We start from the raw sequence: 25232 nt of genomic DNA, 5'->3' as shown, positions 1-25232 counted from the left end.
ATAATTTAATTAATCTGAGATATTTACTGTCTTAAAATGGTCCACATTTTTACTTAACAGGAAGACAAGTTTTAATGCTTTTCATCAAACTATAAAGATCGGTATGTGTTTATGAACTTCATTAAATTGCTTGACATGACAATATAATTCTAAAAATATAGCTTTTTTGATGTATTCCGCTCTTGGTTTCTGCTTTCACACATGCTTTTGTCAGTTTTGAGTTGGTTTAAGTTGGTTTACTTCCAGGAATTTTTGAGGCTGTTGTGGGAACTCAGATTGTAGACTCCAATCTGAAAGACTTTCCCCTTCCAATATCTCCATTTTGTGTTGTCTTTTTGACAGATAGTCACATTTTGGTGCGTGTGCTGTGTGTTACTCTTCATGTGGTTATTTTTACATGAGCGCTACGAAACTCCATGGAGACACGCGTGAAGTTCAAATCTGTGAAAACATGAACTGTACGGCCGTCCAAAAAGCCAAAACGTTCACTGGACCAGAGGTGGTATTTAGACATCAGATAGTTTGTGACATCAACTGTAAAATAATAACTTTATTTATGTAACACCCTGAAGAACAGAGTGCAGAAGGTGCCTTGACGTCAAAACATGCAAATCAAGCAGGACTTAAGGAGCAATCAAATGAAATAAATACTAAAACTGATAAGTAAATAACTTACTGTTTGATCTAATTAGCTAGATTAGGATGCATATAAACAAGCATAAATAAATAAATTTATGTTAATAACTATAGACTGCATAAGGTGGATATTATCCAGTTTCTGATAATTATAGACTACATAAGGTAGATATTATCTAGTTTTGATAATAATTATAGACTGTATGAGGTAGATATTTCCCATTTTGTTATAATAGCTATAGAATATATAAGGCAGATATTTATGATAATAATTCTAGACTATACAAAGTAGATATTATCCAGTTTGTTTATAATAATCAGACTGTATAGAGTAGATATTATCCAGTTTGTATATAATAATTATATACTGTATAAAGTATACATCATCCAGTTTGTTTATAATAATCATATACTGTATAAAGTAGATATTATCCTGTTTGGTTATAATAATCATAGACTGTATAAAGTAGATATTATCTGGTCTTGAGGCTGCGGCTCTACCTGCTCTGACCTCAGCTGACGTCTGACGTCACTGCAGTGCGTCGTGACGCCGCCGGGACGCTCCTTCTGGAAAATCTTGTGGAAAAACAAAACCCGGGACGAATATTAGTAATATTCCTCTCCTCATAACCGACGCCCTTTTAAATCTACACGTGTGTTAGAGCTTCGTGGAGGTAGGCAGGCTCTCCCGACCGGTGTATATAAACTTATCGTCACACTATGGAGCTCTTTGGGATGTTTTCGGGCGGTTTGTCCCACCAGGAAGCCGAACAACAGCCGCTTTATACGACCAGCAGCTAGCGTCCGCTCCGAACCTTTAGTCCGATTTTACCTCAAACAAGCGGGCGTTTGTGTTTCACCCCGTGTTAGTGGACTCTCGTGTTAGTTAGCTGTGTTATTTATCAGCTACGAGCCTTAACTGACTGATATTATGGCAGGAACCAGGTGTTGAGTGTTTCTATTCTGAGTTTAATCGAGTTGTAATCGAAAATGAAGTCGACCCTTGCTCCAGGAATCCGCCTTATCACGTCTTTTTCTCGGGATAGTTGGTAAGTCTCCATTCTGTTCCTTTCTTCTTGTTCTCTAGTCTCTTATCTCCTCACAGAAGCGCTGCTGATGTGTGTTAACTTGCTGTAAATCATTCACGTCGATAAACACGTCCTGTTTGTTTTCGACCGAGCAAACCTACAGAGTTCAGTGTGTAATTACCGAATTGTATATCTTAATTTTTGCTATTAATCTGTAAGTACTGTCTGTTTTAATAGAGGTGTCTGTCCACCACCAGACTCAATCCCCATTTTACATCTTCTCCCTTATCTGCACAGATTTGACCTTTAAGAGTCGATTTTGTGTCGATAAATCCAACTTGTGGGTTCAAAATTTCACAAAACAAACAAGTTTATTTTAGGAATGTCTCATCATGTAAATCAGGGACAAGAGTTTATTTAATTATCTGCAAAAATCTGGCTCAGATTAGTAATATGTCCTGTTTTCACAGAAATAATTGAAAGTTATCATATTTTTTATTTGTAAAAAACACATATTTAGTTATTTTCTTCTATCTTTGAAACCGTTTTGCTAAAATCTGAATAGGAGTGCAACCAATGATTTTTTTTTTCAATTGCTGATCAGCTGTTTGGTTTGTAAAATATCACAGAATTGGGAAAAATAGGCATTGTACTTTTTCAGAGCCCAAATCAGTGCCTTTAAGATGCATTTTTTGTTTGATCAAATCAAGTCAAGTTTACTTTGTTGCCTCCCATGGGAGAAAGTAGTCTTTCTGCAACACATAAAACAGAACACATGCTACTAAAAATACACAAGTAATACACAGCATGTAATAAGTAAGGTAAGATAATGTAAAGAACAAAACTAAAACCCCTTTGGTAGATACAGCTAGCTGCTCATTAATGAGCTTGATTGAGAGGGCCATTAAAGAGTGGATCACAGCATATTTGAGAGGCTGAAGGCGTCCAACAGTCGCTCTTCTTCTTGATGTGTGACTGACGAGATTAATCAGTCCTCAAAGCCGTGTCTTTCTCATGCAACCTAAATAAATGTTGAACCTCTAGTCCTCCTAAGAGCTTCAGTAGAAGACAGCTGGACTTCTCCTTTTGGTTCTCCAGTAACAGATGAATAACACTAACAGAAACAAACTTGGATCAATGTTTGCATACTGGGACTGATCTGAGGCTGATTTATGGGTAAAAGTCAAGTAACAGCAGCATAAATATGAGAAGAATGTTCATTTCTAATCACACATGTGATACCTGCCTTATAATGTGGTCCAACTGAAGCAAGAAAAAGTTAAAACCATGCAATATTTTACCAAAAAATAAACTTAATTAAAAATCATCATCTATTCCCTTATTATCTCATGAGACTTTAGACTTATCTGTGACCCTCTGAAATGCAGCTGTAGCAGATAAAACTAGCCTCATTATGACCAGTTACAACACTAGCATTAGCTGTAATAATGTAATATTTTGTTATATCAGTCACAGGGGTCATTTTACTGGACTTTTACTTTAAACTGATGCTACAGCTGCATGGTTCTGCTTGAAATGTAATCTTTGTATGTTGCTGTGTTGCTGCTTTTGCTAAAATCTAAATACGTCAGAGATGAAACATCATCAATAACCAAAAAGAAATGTCCAGCTGCCTTTAAATGAACATACCTAAAGTCTTATCTGCTTTCCTTCATTGGTATTTCCAAGAATCTGTTTGTTGTGAGGTGCTTTCTTCACATCAGAGTTGTGTTAATTGAAGCAGTTTCTCACAGCGTCGTGACATGTTCCACGTCTGTGTTATTAAATATCATAAGTGAAGAGTCGTCATTAGATTTGGAGTGGCCCTAAACGTGGAGCTTCCTGTCTGTTCTGACAGCAGCCCTGCATTAAGTCAAACCTCTGTGAGGATTTTAATGTCCAGTTTTTGCTGATCTTGATAGAAGAAGTGCTTACATCCTCTTTCTCAGCCAAAACAGCAACACAGCAATGAACAAATATTCAATTCCAAGCAGAACCATGCAGCTGTAGAAAGTAAAAGCACAAGAAATGAGCCCTGTGACTGATATATCATTACAAAATATGACATTATTATGTTATTATTACTAATACTGCTGTTATAACTGGTCATAGCATCTTTTCAGAGGGTCACAGGAAAGTCTAAAGGCTCATGATGTAATTAAGAGAATGGAAGAATGTTGTTTTTTGGTAAAATATTGAATGATTTTAACTTTTTCTTGCTTCAGTTTAACCACATTATAAGGCAGATATCACCTGTGTGATTGGAGATGAACATTCTTCTCATGTTTATGTCGCTGTTACTTGACTTTTACCCATAAATCAGCCTCAGATCAGTCCCAGTATGCAAACATTGATCCGTGACAAGCTAGTGCTATTCATCTGTTAATTAAAACCCACTGTTACAGAAATACAGCATCAGTTTTATGCTTTTTAAATATTATTTTCTTGTTTTCAATATGTAATTTTTGCAAATTTTTTCTATATTTGTTTCATGTATTTTTTCTTTTTTTTTTTTTTTTGCTTATTTTCTATATGTGAAGAGTTCATTTGCAAAAACAGGTAACTCTGTTTTCAGAAAACTCATTTTTTTATTGTTTACTTGAGATAATAATAATAACACTAATTATTTATTTTTTCTCTATTTTGTCAAATCCATTCAACTTCAGTTTGATTGATATTATCTCAAGTAAACAATAAAAAAAAGTTTTCTAAAAATGTATCAAAACGGAGTTATCTGTTTTTGCAAATGAACTCTTCATGTGTTTTTTTGTTTTATTGGTTTGTTCTAGATTTTATTTTATATATTTTATTATTGTTGCTAATGTTATTGATATTTTTTTGTTAGTTATTTTTTGCAAATGTTCTATATATATATATATATATATATAATATTTTTGCTTATCTTATTTTTTGCTCATTTTTTTTTCTATATTCGTGTCTTACAGGCTAAAACACACATTTTGACATGACTGGATAGTTTTCTACAAATACATTTTTAATTCTAACAACAAAATCTAATCACATACATGTACATTTTTGTCTTTGTTGTCCATATTTATTACCCTGATGTGCACGATGTAGAAAACGGCACCAGTATTAGAATCAAAATGTTAATTTGATCCTCTTGTTTTTCAGGTATCGTGGTTTCATTCTGCTTCTCACCTTCCTCTTCTACACGGCCTACCATCTGTCCCGGAAGCCCATCAGCATCGTTAAGGTGATTTGAGCAAACGCGTGTTAAACAAGGTTGACCTAAAATTATTTGTACATTTTTGGAAAACGTTCTGACATTAAACTTTGCACCGTCACGCTGCCTGTTACAGGGAGTAGAAGCAAGCTTTTTATTCTAAATGATTTCATCTTCCCTCTGCATTAAACTCAAATGCAGCTACAATTTAAGATTTTCTGTCTCCTGCGAATTCACTCCCTTCAGATCTTTCAAAGCCGCTCAGTGAGTCCAAATCTGTGCAGGACTTTCATCTGGTTCTGTTAAACATGTGTGAGGCGGTATCACCCGAGTATCACATGTTTTCAGAGAGGACTGTTTTCTCCCAGTTCAAGTATTTAATCGTGGTATTTGCTGTCGGCCCATTTGAACTAAAGCTGAAGGTTAATTTCTAGTCGGATGTTTCTCCTCATCTGAATCATCAAAGTGTTTCTGATCGGTAACAGACATGAGACCAATCCTCCAGAGTGTTTGTGCTGGATATCTTTACAGCTACATGTAGTTTGAAGTTTAAGTCTTGGGTAACATAACGACAGATGATGATTTATGGCAATTTGTACATTGAAAAAACTACATTTCTTCTCAGGTATCTGCACTTAGAAGTTCCTTAAACCCACGTGTAGTCGTACCAACATTATAACACCCTCTCCTGACTTGTTTTCGGTTTAATTTTGGCTCTTATCTGCTCCTAACTGCTCTGTCTGAGTCATTTCATCGGTTTTATTTCATGTTTTCTCTGTGACAGAGCGAGCTGCACAGAAACTGCTCCACAGTCATCCGACCTGCAGACCTCAACATAACCAACAATGTTACCTGGTGTGACTGGCCGCCCTTTGGTACGTCTGTTTCCAACCTGCTGTCCTCTGTGGTGCTGTTAACTGCTAATAAAGATAAGGGGTATCTGGGATTTATGTGTTTGTTTACATCAGGGTTGTGATACAAAACTCAAAGGTAAACACAAATACGGACGCAGTAATGTCAATTTTGTTACACCTGAGTTATCTGTTCGTCCATTTTTTTCCATGATGAAATAAATAAGTCAGATCGGGTTCTATATCAGAAATGCTCTCTGTGGGTTTAGATTATATGCTTGGTGAGCTTGTAAAAGTTGTTATGCCCCAAATATGAGTGTTGCAATGCACTTTTTAATTTAAAAAAATGAAGTAATAATATCATGTTTATAATAGCGGAGGTAGCTATGGTTACACTGTTGCTCCAGCTTCCTACACGTGTTCTGAGTGCAGCTCAGTTGTCGAAAAACAAACAAAACACACACAGATATCATTAATATTACACTGGGGAACAGTCATTGTGTTGCATTTAAAAAAAGACTTTTCTATAGTCAATTTGAGTGCTGATTTCAAATCTGAAGTCGATTTTTGTCTGCAAGCTACAGATTTTATGCAATTTGACAGTTTTATTTATTTTTTAATGTAAAAGAACACACTTTAGACTGCGTTTTGAACTGTCTAAAAGAGTCTCCATTCAGCAGGACTATAGTAAGGAACAGCCAGTTCTTTGAGAAGCCCTGGGATGTCATGGTAGTAAACAAACTGTCTGTCTTCTGAAAAGAAGGTCACAAAAAGCTGCTCACGCTTTCTGAAATATGATACTTTAACAGAGTGATCAACAAGATTTCTGCCTTGTAATCTAAATCCTGCACTAAATCATTCAGTTCAGCCTGGGGAAGAGGTTTACGCAAGTTCACATTAGTACAATTTCATTACCCTCAAATTGCATACAAACTAGAGCTTGGAGAGAAAAACTAATTTCAGATTTGAAATCAGCGCCTAAAACTCCTTCAGAGTCAGTTAACCCCTTAAACTTCAGTGTACCACCGGCGGTACACTTACTAATTTGCATAGGAATTTCAAGAATGTCCGAAGGCTGCAAACGCGATTATACAAACACTATACGCCGATGGAAAGCTTAGATTCTCATGAATCCGCCGGTATAAACCACTTTCAGATGCGATTACCACAGCGGGTGAGAAAAACACATTTGTCCGACAAAAACAAATATCCATCCATCTGTTCTCTATACACGGCTTCAACGCACACAGCGCGACTCACATTTCCGGGTTCATTATTACACACAGATGAAAATATTCCACAAAAAACGGCCATAATCCAACCTTTTACATCCAGACGACACAAGCCAGTAAACTATTTTATCCAAAACATGTCCTGAAGTCGGTATAAAATCCACGAATCGGTCGTTTTCGAGGAAATGCACCTCGCGATGCGCGTCCAATATCCCCTGTATTTTTCGTCATTTTTTTAAATTTAAAAATAGAATATTAGCGATTTTTTTGTACTGAAAATGGCTGGAATTGACTGCAGCTTAAAGGGTTAAAATATCCAATGCAACTCAAAGTTACTGAAAAAGTGTTCCCCTGTGTTATCAGGGTTTTTAGCCATCATTACAACCCTGGTCCTAAATGAGGACTAAACATTAATTCCAAGCAGGTTTTTAATGTGTTGTGTCCTCATAGTGTGAGAGTAGGAGCTGAAAAAAATTAAAGCCAAGCGTACATCTTTGTGCAGCAGCTACAAAACTTGTCGCATTTTGAGAAAAAAAGAGAAGCTCCACGGTCACTTGAGGTGTTCTGTAGCTTCTCGTTAGCATCAAACGGTGAAGTCAGCTGATTGTGTGTTTACCAGCTGCTCTGGAAGTTTATGAACTGAGATAGCAAACAGCTTGTTCTGTCTTTAACGTGGAATTTGGACACAGCGGCTTTCTCCAGTTGTTCTTTATGTTATCAGAGTAAATCTGACCTGCTGTAGACAGAAACTAGGTGAACTGTTAACAGTCTGCAGAGATAAGTTCTTTCTTTGACGCCTTTATTGATCTTCTGTGGAACTGTGGAAGCTTGCAAAAATTAGATTGTTATAGACAACCAGACCAGCATCTTAACGGGCCTCACAGGAACAGACTAACTGGGTTAAATGTTAGAGTAAATCAGTTTGACTTGTTGCTAACTTGGTTGCAGTATTATAGCTGAACCTTTACGTCCTATTCAGTTATTTTCATTACCACAACGATTACTGTCCTGACTTTGTGGACAGATAGGACTGCAGGACTGTAAACAATATGTGTGAGGCCTTAAAGTGAAATTTGGTCGATGCTTTCTGGTGGAGAGTTATGTGAGAAGATTGATACAAACCCATTATCTGTATGTCTCTGTGTCTCTCTTTAGGGGGGATGACGTGGATATTTTCTTCTGAAACAAACAGAACCATCAACAAATCGCTCTAAAGCTCCATAATTAACATGCTAATCTTGTTTTAATAATTTGTACAAAAAGAACAATCTCCTAAAATGACGTTTTGCCGTTTGGTGGAAGAGTGACGACTTTTTGATCAGTAACTTTGGGCCAAGAAAGAGTCCAGCAGCCACATGTGTTCAGATGAAATAAACCAGCTGTTAGATTTTAGACTTCAAAGTGATATCAACTGAACTCTGAACCAAAAAGCACATATTTCCCCAAATGTTTTGAATTTAAACGTGAAGCTTCTGTGTTCAGATCGGCACCATGAGTGATGGTAAACCCTTGAACCACCTAAATTCTTTTACTGCATGCTCTACCGCTCAAAAGTTTGGGGTCAAAGAAATGTTTTCCTCAAAAAATAAGACATTTCTAAGTGTATATTATATGGGGAAGTCTCCAACCTGGCAACCCCTAAAAAAATGGAGGAAAAGCTTCAAACACGTGGTGAAAATTTCATATTTAAGCACAAATCATGATATTTTTCCAAACCAAGTCATTTTGGTGCTTAAGCTTCGAACAAGCAGTTATTGTCGGTAAAGTGTCGACTAAACTGTGATATTTTCCTAAATCTGATCCAAAAGTGAGTGAAAACCAAATGGAAAGTAGTGAAAATGAGGTCTAATAATAAGGGATGTGCTGATAGACCTCCAACCTCCACACTTGGATTTGTGGCTCCTTCAAATTAAAAGCCTTTCCTACAAAATCGCAGTCTTAACTTTCAGGAGGAGATGCATTTCTTCAGAAAATATACAGTACCATCAATAAGGACATTTCTGAGTGACCTCAGACTTTTGAGCGGTGGTGTAAACAAGATGTTCATGCTTCATGAAGGCAGTAGTTAATGACATGAAGACGTTAATGCTTCGTTTAAATCAAGAGCACAACTTGCTATTGCTTTTGTTGTTTAGTATCTTTAAATTTGTTTTTGGGACACAAATGCTTCCATCACCACAGAGATTGTAAGTTTAGCTCCTTCATTCTGTTTATCTCCTGCTCGTTGTGGTCATAGATTGTATCATAAAATAAATATATTATACAGTCTATGGTTGTGATAAGGAGGAAAGACCAAAGAATTCTAAATGTTGATATGTTGAATAGTTTGATCTGTATCCTGCCTACAGACCAGGACAACTATCAGACGCTGTTCGGGGTGCTGGATAACTCCTTCCTGGTCGCCTACGCCATCGGCATGTTTTTCAGGTGTGTGTTTGTTGTTCCTGAATCAGCTTTTTATGTTTTTTTTTTTATCTGATTGTGTGTGTCATACTGAGCCAGAATAACGTCTCATCTTCTCAGCGGGATATTTGGGGAGCGTCTGCCTCTGCGGTACTACCTGAGTTTTGGGATGCTGATGAGTGGATTGTTCACGTGTCTGTTTGGCCTCGGCTTCTACTGGAACATCCATTCATTGGGATACTACGCCTTCATCCAGGTAAACCCCATCAAAGACCGCTTCTGTTCTTTGACTGGCTGTAAACAGAGGAGGAAACTTGATTAACGGTCGCCTCGTTCTGTTTTTGTTGTGGTGGTGAGTAGTGGAACTACAGCATCTGATAATCAGACACTCTCTTTTATCTTATCAACACTTCAGTGCAGCAGAATATATCAGCAGCTACCACCCATATCCTCATGACATTTACCAGAATCGGATTACTAATCTGAAAGCTGGGGTTGGTATAGAAATGGTGCTTTGGTTAGAGGCGCCCTGCTGACATTTGAATTCATAGTAGCACCAAAAAAAACAATGTTTTAAGAGTTGGTACCTGTTCAGTTTGCATTATGAACAAAAAACTCCTCAGATTAAAGGATATTTCTGCTTTCATTTGTCTTACATGACAGCATACAGAATATTTGCATTTTGAAGATGATGCTCTTTTTTTAAAATTGTCTTTTTAACAGTCATGCCTTGAACCCTCTAAAAAACTGTTGCAGAAATAGTTTTATATATATATATATATATATATATATATATATATATACATTTTTGGCTCATTTTCTTCTATATTTGGGTTTATATCTAATATTATATTTTTATATTTACATTTTTAATTTTTTTATTTGTCTTTTAATAATTTTTTGAATATTTTCAATTTATATATATATATATATATATATATATATATTGCGATTTTTTTGGTGTATTTGTTTTAGATAATTATATGTATGTATATGTTTTTTGTGTGCTTATTTTCTTCTATATTTGGGTTTATATGAAGAGTTCATTTGCAAAAACAGCTAACTCCGTTTTCAGAAAACTAATGTTTTTATTGTTTGCTTGAGATAATAATAATAACACTAATAATTTATTTTTTCTCTATTTTGTCATGTCTTTTTCTACCGAGTCAAATCCACTCAACTTCAGTTTGACTGATATTGTCTCAATTAAACAAAAAAAAAGATTTTCTAAAAATTTATCAAAACAGAGTTATCTGTTTTTGCAAATGAACTCTTCATATATATTATTATTATTTTTTATGTTTCTATTTTTTAATTTTCTGATTTCTTTCTATATTTGGGTGTATGTGTGGGTATATATTATTTTTTCTTTATTTTTTTGCTCATGTTTTTCTATATTTGAATCTTACAGTTAAACTTTGCACAGAATTTGTAAACTGAATGGTTTTTATCCATTTTAGCAGCCAGAAACTACACATGCAGCAAAACTGCACACTTATACACCAAAAAGGGGAAACAAAGATCAGATGAGCGTTTTTCTGCTGACTGAAGACCAGCTTCCATTGGTTTCCTCCTCTGTAGACTCAGCCTCTCAGACAAAAGCATTATTGACAGAGTTTTGTTTCACTCCGTTGCTGTGAAAGCACCAGTAATGACCACACCCAGACATGAGTAAGAATAAGGAAGGAGTAGATTTAAATAAACCAACACTATTACCGGTTCTGCTTGGAGGGCTAATCACTTTATTGGTTCCTGATTAGGGGAACAAAGCAAGCTGACATGTTTTCAGCATCAACACGGCTCTGTTATTGTCTGTGGGCTGAGCCTAGTGAAGACAGAGGAGAACAAAAACATGCATGTGACTTAAAGTGTGCACAGATTCCACTGTTGAACTCCTCCCTGATGTTAGAGCTGCTCAGCCTGCTTTTACGTCAGCTGACTGGTGACTAACCTCCAGGCAAACGGAAACCTGCTGAAATTCCGCTGTTTCTGCTGCTCAGAAAGTCTGCAAATCTTTCACTTCAGCTTTTACGGCTGCACAGTGACACCGTTTCTTCGCATGTTAAAGGGTTTTCTGGCTTGGAGCTGATGGACTGTAGCCGTCTGTCATCATCTAAAATGACTAAATATTTCTCTAGCAGTGAGTTTCTCTTCACTAGCTGACCCTTGGTGTTCATTTAAGAGGCAGTGGCACTCGCACATAGAGCCTCAAAATGATGGATTTTCTGGAAATGATTGCTTTAAAGACACTGCAAAGACTGTGATTTTAGTCCTTTTCCGTGAAATGAAGCCACACTGCTTAGACACATGGGTTAGATGTCATTGTTTTGCAGTGTGCAGCCGTCAGAAAATAATACTGGCATTGATAAAAGGAACTGAAAAGCTTGGAGGAATATTATTCACAAGGACCACATGGATTAGAACTGGTTCCTGATGTCTTATCCGTCTTATCTGTAGCTCAAAAGCAATTAAAAAAAAATAGTTTCTGAGACACAATACTTTCTTCTCCTGCACCTCGAGGTTGCTAGTAATAATTCTTTGCCTTTTTGTTTGTTTGTTTAGTCTGTAAATTGTAAGAAAATGGTGAAAAATAGCAGTGGTTTTGCTGATTTTCTGTTGTTGTTCCAAAGATACTCCATTTATAGTGATTCAAAACAAATCTTTGTATTTTAGAAACTAAAACCAGCTAAATAAAAGACAGAAACCAGTAACTAGATCATGCAGTTTTCTATTGATTGACTAATCAGTTGACAATTTGGCTGATTTTTTTTATTCATACATTAGTTTAATTGCCAGTGTTCCCTACTAATTGAACGTTTTGGGCCGCTTCATCCGCCTGAAATTGCATTCACGCATCCACAAATATTTACAAATAATGCCCCATTCTTCCTTTTCTTCTTTAGTAAGATAATACATTTAATTCAAAGTGATTCAGAAGTCTGCTACTGCCCCAGCAGTTGGTGGTTTGCTCGTGATTTCAGGGCTTTGAAGCGTCAGATGAGCTTCACACCATCATATGACCCTGTAAGCCCTGCAGTCAGATTCCAGCTACACATTTACACCCACTGAAAAACTATAATTTATAATTAGAATATGTTCTGCATACATTACTGCCGCTATAAATAAAAACACCTCAAACACATGCTCAGTAGATCTTCTATTAGTTTGTAGTTTTGTATGAGGAAATAGTTATGAGGATGTTTTTTAACTCAAAATGATCGTTTTAAAGTTTGAAAATGTGAAAAAAAAAAATTTTCACCGTGAAAACCACATTTCAACATTTTTGGGAAATTTTTGAGCATTTTTTGGTGGAAAAAAAGAAATGTTTAAAAAAAGTTTCTTTAAGAACATTCAGAAAAAAATCAACCAAAATCCAGCGAATTTCGCTGGATTTTGGTTGATTTTTTTCTGAATGTTCTTAAAGAAAATATTAGAGCTTTTACTGATATGTATGGAATCGCTTTAGATATTTATCGGATTTTTTTTTAGAAGATTTTAATTCATTTTTTGAAAATATTTACAATTTAATTTTTTTCTTGCCAAATTTGGGCATTTTCTTTAAAATAAAACTTTTAAGGGAAACTTTTAAGGAATTTTCTCCCTGAAGATTTTACACATTTTTATAAAATAGGGTAATTTTTTTCTGAACTTTCTGATTTTTTTTTTAATCAGACGAGGGAACAATATTTTTTGGTGAGGACAGGATGGTTAAGAGTGAATCCTCCATCGCTGGTTTATCGTGTTAGTTATTATTTGCAGGTGTGATCAGTGGGAGCTCTGTGGGTCAGTACAGGCCTGATTTATCATCACATCCCCTTAAAAAAGGCCCAGATCTCATGGTGGTTTAGTCACATCACATGACTGCACCAGCTATCTGGGCTTATGCAACGAACCACTGCTCACTTCTCTTCTTCTGTTCATGCAGAGTGATGCACCTGAGTGATGATGCGTTTGTACACCGAGTTAACAGCGGCTGGTTTGTGTCCCTGCAGGTGATGAACGGGTTGATGCAGACCACCGGCTGGCCTGCAGTGGTGGCTTGTGTCGGCAACTGGTTCGGAAAGGGGAAGTGAGTAAAAGAGTCCTGTGCTGCTGACTGCGCAGGGTTTGATGCTTTTCTTGCAGCCGGCTGACTCACACACGTTTGTCACGTTTTGACAGCACGGTGAAACCAAACTTGGATAATCTCAGACCACATCTTGAAGCTCAGCGGCCCCTTTAACATGTATAGAAAGTGAGAAACTGTTTCTTACTGAAGCAGAACTCCAAGCAGAGCAGGCAGAGATAAATCACACTGACAAGAGATGGTTTGTGAGCATCTGAATGGGTCACAACCTTTTCAGTAGCTGGTCTACAGCTGTGAATCGTGTTTACATGCACTAAAGAAATCTCACTGAAATGAGGACAAAACAAGCCCGAAATTAGCTATATATAAAGTCTATGTAGATTCTCAGGTAATCCTGGGAGCTTCAGTAAAAAACAACCGGATTTTTATTTCAGGTGCTTAATTTCTAAAGTCAGAAAAAGATGAATCAAAACAAATAACCGTGAGTTACAGTCAAGCCTGAAATTATTCACACCCCTAGCAAATTTTGACTTGAAGTTACTGTTAAATATAAATAAAAGCTGAGAAGTTATTTTTTCCACAATGATGCCTCTTGTACGTCGTCTTATTATCTTTTGGAGAAACACCTGTGTCATTTCCAATCAAAAAAAAACTTTACTGGTTGAATAAAAGTAACTTAAAGTCCAAATTTGCTAGGGGTATGAACAATTTCAGGCTTGACTGTAACTCACGGTTATTTGTTTTGATTCATCTTTTTCTGACTTTAGAAATTAAGCACCTGAAATAAAAATCTGGTTGCTTTTTACTGAAGCTCCCAGGATTACCTGAGAATCTACACAGACTTAATATATAGCTGATAAACTATTGAATAATCATTCAACATTTTATAAACCTGCTGTGTCCATCAGACGTGGGTTCATCATGGGAGTCTGGAACTCCCACACCTCAGTGGGAAACATCCTGGGCTCCCTCATCGCCGGAGTCTTCGTCTCCTCGGCCTGGGGGATGTCCTTCATCGTACCCGGACTCATCATCGCCTCCACTGGGATCCTGTGCTTTTTTCTCTTGGTTGAGAGTGAGTTTCTGTTCATCGATTACAAGAAAACGGTTCAAACGTCGTCTCTAAGATGCTCCCAGAGCCCCGGGCCAAAAATATGAAAGTCTTTAAAAAGTTGTCTGTCTTCTGTTCGTGTTCCTCTTTAATTGTTCTAGCTGAGTACTGAGGAAAAAACAGTAAAAGAACGGTTTAGCTTCAATTGATTTTGAGCTTCATTACAAGGCGTTTTCTAACCTTGTTTATAAATATACAGTTATATCTCTCAGACTGGAAAAGCACAAAGAGTGGAAGCAAATCTAAAAAAATTCACAAAATCTGTCATATTTGCTCACATTTCGTCCTCTATCTTATCAGAACCTGAAGACGTGAACTGCTCTCCTCCTCAGCATCATGTAAGTGGCAACACAAAACTTTACCTGCTGATGTTTCTGTAAAAACAGCTGCTTAAACGGCGTGTTTGTTTGTCAGAGCGATCAGGAGAACGGTGAGACGGAGCCCCTCCTGCACAACTCATCCAGCGCCGACCGAACCATCAACGGTGCCATTTCCACGGAGCCTCAGGATATCGCTGAGGAGCACACCGAGGCCATCAGCTTCTGTGCAGCTCTCAGCATACCTGTAAGACAATTTGTGTCATATTTTATTGTTGTGTTTTCTTACATCAGGCTGAGTTTAAATCCAGAATATGAACCACATGGAAACTGCTCGCTTTGACACCCTCTGGTGGTCGTATGAAGCGTGACATCTGAAGCCAAAAATTTGAGAGAATGATTTTGAACTTTTGAAACTTCAATTAGAATTACTCTTTTTTAATTTAGGCAACGGTCTTGCTGGCATTCATAAATCAGGCACCAATGAAAGATACAATTCTAGTGTAAAGAAGTGTTGCATCCCAAAAACATCCAACGTTCTCGAAATGCAGTCCTTATTTTTGACAAGGATGAACGAGTATTCACTTTAGGACTCCAATTATTGATTAATCGGTCAGTTTAATCAATTATTTTGGTCCTTAATAAAAGAATCAAGCTTAAATTACTAATTTTACAAGTTTTTCTTCTGAGCAAATTTCATAAGCAACGAATCGGTTAATCAATAAATTGTTGCAGCTTTAGCTTATTTTCTGCTGTGTGTTTCAGGTTGTTAACTTTGATTTATAGCACTTTAATAATGAAGACTTTCTGAGATGATTCCGTGTTTTTCGTGGTGTTTTGTGTCCTACAGGGGGTGGTGGAGTTCTCTCTCTGCCTGCTGTTTGCCAAACTGGTCAGCTACACTTTCCTCTACTGGCTTCCTCTCTACATCTCAAACGTTGGTCGGTATTTAAACACATCCTTTATGTTTTCCTACGAGGACGTTATCACTAATGTGCCGTGGCTGAAAGTTGGTGTGTTTTTCTCTGTTTGCAGCACATTTTGATCCAAAACAAGCAGGAGACATGTCGACGTTGTTTGACGTCGGAGGAATCTTGGGTGAGTTTTTTCTGTCAAGTGCAGGAGAAATATCATTAAAAACTAAATATGTAATTGATCTACGTCTAATTAATGTGGTTGCTAGTCCTGGAACTTGAATTTTTAAAGCACTGGAATACCTAATAAAATGATTAGATAGATGGATGGATGGATGACAGATGGATGGATGGATGCATGGATGGATGAATAGATGGATGGAAAGATGTATGGAAGGATGGATGGATAGATGGATAAATGGATGGATGGATGGATAGATGGATGGATGGATAGATGGATAAATGGATGGATGGATGGAAGAATGGATGCATGGATGGATGGATGGATGGATAGATGCATGGATGGATGGATAGATGTATGTATGGATGGATGGATGGATGGATGATAGATGCATGGATGGATGATGGATGGATGGATGGATGGATGGATGGATGGATGATAGATGCATGGATGGATGGATGGATGGATGGATGATAGATGCATGGATGGATGATAGATGGATGGATGGATGGATGATAGATGCATGGATGGATGATAGATGGATGGATGGATGGATGATAGATGCATGGATGGATGGATGGATGGATGGATGATAGATGCATGGATGGATGATAGATGGATGGATGGATGGATGATAGATGCATGGATGGATGGATGGATGGATGGATGATAGATGCATGGATGGATGGATGATGGATGGATGGATGGATGGATGGATGATAGATGCATGGATGGATGGATGGATGGATGGATGGATGATAGATGCATGGATGGATGGATGGATGGATGGATGATAGATGCATGGATGGATGGATGATGGATGGATGGATGCATGGATGGATGGATGATAGATGGATGGATGGATGGATAGATAGATGGATGGATGGATGATAGATGTATGGATGGATAGATGGATGGATGATAGATGGATGGATGGAGGATGGATGGATGGATGGATGATGGATGCATGGATGGATGGATGTATGGATAGATGCATGGATGGATGGATGGATGGATAGATGGAAAAATGGATGGACGGATGGATAAATGGATGGATGTTTACAGAAAATAATTCTTATCAAATTGCGCATAGTGCTCTTATTTACATTTTTATTGCAGTTAGTGGAAACTAAATAAATGTAATCATTACTTTCTTAATGGAGAACTTTAAATATGACTAAAGCTAAAGCTTTAAAACTGAAAACTTTAAATCCAATCTTTGTGAATTCATTAGTTTTTCGGTCCCTTTTTGAAGCCTCTCCAATACATTTTCAGTTTTTGTCATTTGAAAAAAAAAAAATCAGCCAAAAATGTAAAGTGTTTTTATTCATCTGAGCCTTCCTCTTTGACAGAACTTTGATAACTCAGAAAATGAACTCTGATTTCTTTATATTTTTCGTCCCACCTTTACATGTCGATCACTTTGAGCGTCTTGAATTCAGTTTCCTGAGTCTCGAACACTTTGACTTTCTTAATGAATTTATGATTAAAAACATACAAATTTAAACCACCAAAAGAAATATTAAAGCTAGTAACAGAAACAACATAAATTCAGATTGTTGTTCAAATATTATTAATGCATGTAGTCAGGGGTAAGGTGATTAAATTGGATATTTAGTGTCTGAAAGACTCAGATCTTAATTGCATTTATTTGCTTCTGTAGCCTTCACCACATGCTGCAAAGATGTTCTGGTCAATAATCAATACTTTTAATTTTCCTGCACTGTGTCTCATAATCAGTAAATGTCTAATTAACCTCCGGTCTGTTTCCAACCCTTCGCTTTAGAATGAGGTGATTAATCATCGCTGCCTGGACGCTGTTATCTGACTGGATGTGTTTTGTTCCTGCAGGAGGCATCATGGCTGGACTTGTGTCTGACTACACCGGTGGAAGAGCGACGACCTGCTGCGTCATGCTGGTCGCTGCCGCCCCGATGGTGAGGAACGACGTCTCATGTGTCAGATCATTAAATCACAACAGGACTGTGGTGATTCTAAAGCACAAGGCTGATGTTTTAGAATGTTTTTATACTTCTACACGGCTGTGACTGAAGATAAAATGTTGTAAAATTAAAATTTAATGGGACATCTTAAGGACACTGATTGCATTTTGGTGGTCAAAGGTTTGTGCGACTTCGTGAAAGACATGTTTTCTAACTTTCACTCAGTAGAATAAAATGAGGGGGTAGTGACCTTTTACCTCCTAAAGATGAACATAACTTCGCTGTGACATTAAAATATTCTGCAAAAACACTTTTCTGGCCGTCAGTCGAAGCCATACCTTGGGTTTTGAAAGAGACACTCTGACCGTATTTAACATTTGGCTGATTTGGTGACACTAATCTTGGGTATCAAGTTCCTTCAAAATCTTCATTACATACACTACGGTTCAAAAGTTTGGGGTAAAATGGACAATTCCATGTTTTCCATGAAAACTCTCACTTTTATCCATGTGCTAATATAACTGCACAAGGGTTTTCTAATCATCAGTGAGCCTTTCAGCACCATTAGCTAACACAATGTAGCATTAGAACACAGGAGTGATGGTTGCTGGAAATGTTCCTCTGTACCCCTATGGAGATATTCCATTAAAAATCAGCTGTTTCCAGCTACAATAGTCATTTACCACATTAACTATGTCTACACTGGATTTATCATTCATTTAATGTTATCTTCATTGAAAAAAAAGCTTTTGTTTGAAAAATAAGGCCATTTCTAAGTGACCCAAACTTCTCAGTGGTAGCTTCATTGGCTGGCAGAGGCGATAATTCTGGCATTTTTTACTAGATTTTTTTTTTACTCAAACCCGAAACTATTGCAGCCGCAGCACAAACCAGTTCACACACGTTTGTGACTGAGTCTGTTATTGTGGTAATGATTGTGCAGCAGTGTGAGTCACTGTTGTTGTTTTTGGAAAAAATTGTATGATATTTTAGTCACTGGATACACAGATGGAAAATAATTGATGACTGTAAGAAAAATGTGGAATTTCTTCTGCTTTTCCTTGAAGCATCACTAAACTGGAAGACTTTTTCCATCACAATAGGACAGTACAAACTAGCAGAAGTGTAGAAACCGAGTTCTGTCTGCGGATTTTATCACCTGCAGTAGATTATAATTTTCTAATTAGTCGATGTCTGCTGATTGTTTCTTTCCCTTTTTCCCAGCTTTTCCTCTATAACTACATTGGACAAAGGAGCCTCGGTACTACAATCGGTAAGACTTTTTTCTGTGTTGTTTGTAATTGCAGCTCCTACTTTCATATTTACATCACGTCTTGTCATGTTTAAAGTGTTTGCTCAGGTTAAATACTGTTCAATATATTGCTGTTTAAAGTCTGAGCTGAAAACAACTCGGAGTCGTTGGTGGATATTAGAACTTAAACACATCCACAGTTATCTAATTTTCTTTTTTTTTTTAAATCACACAACAAAGGGTAATGTGGGTTTTTTCGGCTGTGGTCAGGAGACTGATCGTTAGACAAGATGAGGCTCAGTAAGTGACTCATTGATTTATTGATCACTTGTTTGCTCCTTGCTAATACATCAGAGCAGCACGTTGTGTTTTTACAGTGAAGGAAGGGTTGTGTCGTGTCAATTCTCCCTTTGCATCATTAGTTAAATCAGACCGTCTTGTCTGAACATGCAGCACAACCAGGCGTGAACTAACCGTGACGTCACCCGTCGGTTTCAATGCTGAGAAAATGAAGCCCGGATTTTGCTACTTCCTGGTCGCCGTTTTGGATTTTTTGAAGCCAGTGACGTAAAAAGCGTCATCAAACAGACTGGACCGGAGAGCAACTCGGGGCAGGACCAGTCAATGGGACTGTCAATCAAGTATAGCCACGCCCCCTGGCTCCGCCAACTTTAACGATTTATTTAAAATTCAGTATCGATTTATTTTAAGATCGGCCACCTGATCTCTCATTTTGACCATGAAAACTAACAGGAAAAAAATCCTGAGCTGTAGAAAATCAGTCTATCAAATTTTATCTTTTCCTAAAATGAATTGGGGTCTATGGAGCAAAAGCTTTTTGGAGCCAACCCTAGCGGACGGCGTGATATTGCAAGTTTTTGACACTTCTGGGTGGACTTCACTTTTGGAGCCAGATGCTACGTCCATCTTTATATACAGTGTATGAGCACAACTCCTGGTCGAGGCTCTCCTAATATCAGCATCGACTGCTGTGATTCCTCCCCTCCTGCACGGTCAAACCTCTGCAGATGATCCAGAATGCAGCAGCACAAAAACATCACCGCACTGTTAAGATCGCTTCACTGGCTTCCAGTCGCTGCCCAAATAAAATACAAAACTCTGACTTTTGCCTACAAAACTAGGATAAAATCAGCTCCGTCCTACCTGAACTCTGTCATTCAGGTCTACACTCAACAAAACGATCCTGATCCAACCTTCACAACAGGGCCGGTCCATAACTAGAGTCTTCTCTGTGGTTCCAAAGTTACCAAACTCTGTTCTTCTGCGTTCCTCTCAGTCTTTAAGAAAAGACTAAAACCAGCTCTTCACAGAACGCTTTCCCACTTGACAGGCTACTAAAAGCAAAACAATACAAAATAAATTCCTGTTTCCTCTCACACTGCCTGTAGACGGTCCTATTGTCACACCTGAACATGTTTATGAATCTTACCCAGGTTGTTTCCTCCTGATCAGATCCTTGCTTGTGTTGTATCTACTCTCAGTTATACGTCACTTTGGATGAAAGCTTCTGATAAATGAAATTGTGGAACTATAGATCTGTTAAAAAATAGTAATAAACAGTGCGTTGAATAGACAAAAACATGTAAATAAATGAATACATAAGTAAAATATTAAATAAATTAGTTCTAAGAAGAGTAATTGATAAATAAAATTTGTCAAATTTATCAAAACCCTAAAAGTAAAAGGTAGGTTCTGAGTTTTTTTTTGTGTGATTTTTGTGTTCTCATTTGCACTCAAAAGGCCTCAGAATCAGCACAGAGTTAAAACACCGGAGTTAAAATGATTTGTTTTATGACTCCTATCCAGGTTGTTTTCCCCTGTCTAGATCCTTGCTTGCGTTGGATCTTCTCTCAGATGTACGTCGCTTTGGATAAAGTGTAGATTTGTGAGAGAAATGGTTGATCAGTGCTTCTGCGGTTACTTCTATTTGCACCTCAGTGATTCCAATTTAAAGTGAAAGCAGCGGAGCAGATCTGTACAAAATTCATCTGTCGTTATGTAAAAGTAGCTTTGGGAGTGAAAATGATAAATTTCCATTCAAAAGAAGTGGCTGTTCTTTAACTGACAGCTTCTTTTGTCCTGTAGGTATGCTGTTAGTGTGTGGAGGCCTGGTGAACGGACCGTACGCTCTCATCACCACTGCTGTATCTGCTGACCTGGTAGGACCTGTTTTATGTCACTGCCACTGATTAAGCCTTTAAAACCACTGTTCTGTTCACACATATTTGTTTTTGCTGCAACAGGGAACACATGAGAGTCTGAGAGGAAACTCCAGAGCGCTGTCAACGGTCACAGCAATCATTGACGGGACTGGATCAATCGGTACTGTAGACATCCTCATGTTACTCCTTTAAAGATACGCTAATAATTTACTGTAATATTAACAATGGATCGTTTTAATCCTATCACTGCAGTTCCTCTTAGCGTTACAGCAGGTTTCAGTCTTTAGAGAAAACAGATTATTAAAAATAATTGTTATTTTTCCATTTTCCTTCCTCTTTTTTGCATTTGATGTTATTAACATTTAACATTTGGCTTCTCAGTGTTAAATATTTGAAGTTTCAAGCAGTTTACTTCCTTAACAAAGAGCCAACTAATAGTTTTCTTCATGTTTTCTCCAGGTGCTGCTTTGGGTCCGCTGCTGGCCGGATTGATTTCTCCCACCGGCTGGAACAACGTCTTCTACATGCTGATCACTGCAGATGTCTTAGCCTGCCTGGTCAGAAACACAACTTCTCGTTTTCACAGTAGTCTCCAGCAGCAAAGATTTATAACTAGTTTGGTGTCCCTAATTCAAATGCCAAGCAAGTTTTAGACTTTTGATTTGTCTTGACTGATGATGGATAGTTTATGATAGTTTTGTCATCGGTGATCGTCAACCTCACTAGCTTTAACTAAATCTATATTTTTGAAATTCTTAGGCTTCTCAGAGTGACTGAAAGACATCGTCAATCTTATTATTAGATCTAGTAAGTCCAAAATATATAAACCACTGTAAAGTACATAAAATTCAGCAGCTTCTCTCTGGATTTTCCTTCATACTGTCAGATAGATAGATATATAGACTATAGATAGATAGACTATAGATAGGTAGGTAGATAGATAGATAGATAGATAGATGGATAGACAGACAGATAGATGATAGATAGACAAGTAGACTATAGATAGACGATAGATTGCGAGATAGACTGACAGACAGATAGATAGATAGATAGACTATAGATAGATGGATCGATAGATAGACTATAGATAGGTAGATAGACAATAGATAGACAGATAGATAGATAGACTATAGACAGGTAGATAGACAGACTATAGATAGATTGATGGATAGATAACAGATAGATAGATTGTTTGATAGATAGATAGACAGATAGATAGATTGATTGATTGATTGATGGATAGATGCTTTGATTGTCCTGATGGAGATTCAAGAAGTGAGTTTCCCCAAGCTCACGTTGCAGATCAACCATCGGTTTGGACAGACAGTGCAGGTGTCATGGAAAGATGAATGGACAGGCAGGGAGAGAAGCAGGTCAGACTATCGCAGAGACTTCTGTTGGCATTTTGTTTCATACCTGAGTGTAAACTGGTCTGACATTCTGCTCAGACAGCGTGTTTTACCAAGATGTATTTACGATAAGATGTTACATTACTGTAGTAGCTAAGTTCAAGTTAAGTAGTTAAGATAGCTAGCACGGTTTAAACAGGATATCAGCTTTTACACTTTGGTGAAGTAAAGCAAGCAAGTAGTCATTTCCTAGCTTTGACACAAGTAATATCTGTTTCTATTGTCATATAGTCTTGTTATAGTTTATGTACAGTCTGTTAAATTGTGTAATAATTCTGGGATTGCACTTTATTAATGCCTTTGCGTGTTGAAAGACTTGTTCAGTCCCTGTTGTCGGTGCTCCCTCATTAAATATCCCAATTTAACTCCTGTTTTTATACCGACGCCTTGACTTACATGCTGTTTTGTTTTTCAGTTTTTGTCCAGACTTGTATACAAGGAAGCTCTGGGATGGTGTGGACGAGTCCCCCGAGTCAGAGGGTGAGCATCATCACCATCACCACGTTTACCTCTGTTTATATTCATTTCTGGAAGTCGTTTAAGTCATATTTTTAACTAGCTAGCATTACAAAAAACAATCTTCTGATTGAACAGGTTCAACATGTTGAATATGTAAAACTCCAGGTAAGATGAGAAGAACGATGCCAGTGTGATGTCTGAATCTGCATGAATAGAGCTGGAGTCTGAAGGTTATTAGCTTAGCTTAGCATTAAAGCTGGAGGCAGTGGAAACAAAGCATTCACATACCAGCAGCTGTGAAGCTCATTAATTGTTAAATGTTGCTTGTTTGATCTATATCAAAGCAGTAATAAAATACAGAGAAAATTACTGGTTTTACTGGAAGTGGTTGAGATGTTTTTTTGCACGTTGTTTCTTCTGCCTCCCGTCTTTCTGCTAAGCTAAGCTAGCACTCTACTGACTCCAGTGTATGATAATGATATAAATCTTCTCATCAAACTCTGCCAATACATGTATTTTCTTGACTGTCAAACTATTCCTTTAAAATTTGTGTAATTTGTGATGCTGTTAAAGTAACAGCATCACAAATTACCTTTGTTTACATTCGTTTCTGGAAGTCATATTTTTAAACAGCTAGCATTACAAAAACAGTCATCTGTTTAAACATGTTTAACCCAGCCAATAAAATATGTAGACACTGAAAGTCCAGGTTAAGACGAGAACAACGACACTCTAATGTTTCTGCATAAATTGAGCTAGAGTCTGGAGGTTATTAGCTTAGCTTAGCATTAAGGCCAGAAGCAGTGGAAACACCTAGCCGACCAAAATGAATCACATTCACATACAGGCACCTGTGAAGCTCATAAATGTTTCTTGTTTGATCTGTGCCAAAGCAGTCATTTAATAGAAAGACAATTACTGATTTTACTGGAAGTGGTTGAGATGTTTATTTGCACGTTGTTTCCGCTGCTTCCCGTCTTTCCGCTAAGCTAACCTAGCTTACACCTGACTACGGTGTACGACAACAGTGTTAATTTTCTCATCAAACTCTACCAATGCATTTATTTCCTTTAACTGTCAAACTATTCCTTTTAAAATTTGGATACATTTTTAATTCAACAGCATCACAAATGACTTTTTTCTTTGACTCCATCTGAGCAAAAATCCAAAATCGTGAGACTGAGATTCACAAAAACACATTAACTTTTTCTTGCAGGTTCAAGGAAATCTGAAAAACTCTTACAATCAAACCAAACACACTCAGAGGAGGGAACAACGTTAAACTGACCTCACCGTTCAGCGGACCGATGGTTGAATGGAAACCAAGACATCAGTGGAACATTCAGGGCACGGAGCTGAAGATCGAAGACTTTTTATTGTAAAACAGAGATTTATGTCTGTATTAAGACAGAGAAGCTTTTTTATGACTAACCTTCTCATTCTGACTGCTTTGTTTTAATACTCTTTTATCATTAAACTGTATATACTGTACATTTTATCCTTAATTTGGTCTTTTTATGTCTCCTTAGTGGCTGTGTCTTCACTGTATGACAGCATTTCATATGACAGAGTGTTTTATGACTTGGTGGAAAATAAGATCAGGAATTATGGGTGTTATGTCACATCAGTTTATAAAAATGAAAAAAAAATGTTTTTTTATCCCTCACATTGCAGATCAGCAGAATTCAAAATATTCAGGGATGCATCCTCTTTGTATATTTTAAATTTATACTAAGTCTACCTCATTAGATACTTTAATAACATCTTGTAGTACATAACATACATCTAGTGTCAGAAAAGGTTAAAGGTAGCATCTAATTTTAACCTTATTTCTAGCATTTATCATCGTCATGCAAACATTTAATAACTGCTTTGTATCATTCTATAATGTACTGGTGAGCAATATTAGTATAAGTGTTTATTATATATTTCCATACAGTTCTACCTGTGGATGCTTCACAATTGTATAATGAATGACAGCACAGTAAGAATAATTATTACAAATTAAAAAATTGCACCTTATATAAGAAGTTAAATTGTGCAGTGGTAAGTATTGAACG

The 25232-nt window shown here is 37.2% G+C and overlaps 1 protein-coding gene across 1 annotated transcript; it reads left to right on the top strand.

Annotated features, from left to right (window-relative positions):
• Positions 1-1160: 1160 nt before the first annotated feature.
• slc37a2 (solute carrier family 37 member 2) lies at positions 1161-24663 on the top strand. The gene is made up of 18 exons (XM_022194344.2): positions 1161-1685; positions 4800-4881; positions 5636-5726; positions 9283-9361; positions 9458-9593; positions 13330-13406; positions 14312-14478; positions 14815-14852; positions 14929-15078; positions 15682-15772; positions 15867-15929; positions 17778-17863; positions 19094-19142; positions 21228-21301; positions 21386-21464; positions 21764-21861; positions 23129-23193; positions 24389-24663. Exons 1-18 carry the CDS (start codon positions 1627-1629, stop codon positions 24402-24404), a joined length of 1500 nt encoding a protein of 499 aa, XP_022050036.2. The 5' UTR covers positions 1161-1626; the 3' UTR covers positions 24405-24663.
• Positions 24664-25232: the final 569 nt, after the last annotated feature.

This window comes from Acanthochromis polyacanthus, chromosome 17, assembly GCF_021347895.1.
Source record: "Acanthochromis polyacanthus isolate Apoly-LR-REF ecotype Palm Island chromosome 17, KAUST_Apoly_ChrSc, whole genome shotgun sequence".
NCBI classification, from domain to species: domain Eukaryota; kingdom Metazoa; phylum Chordata; class Actinopteri; family Pomacentridae; genus Acanthochromis; species Acanthochromis polyacanthus.
The sequence above is the reverse complement of the archived record's forward strand: the minus strand, read 5'-3'. Positions and strand labels throughout refer to the sequence as shown.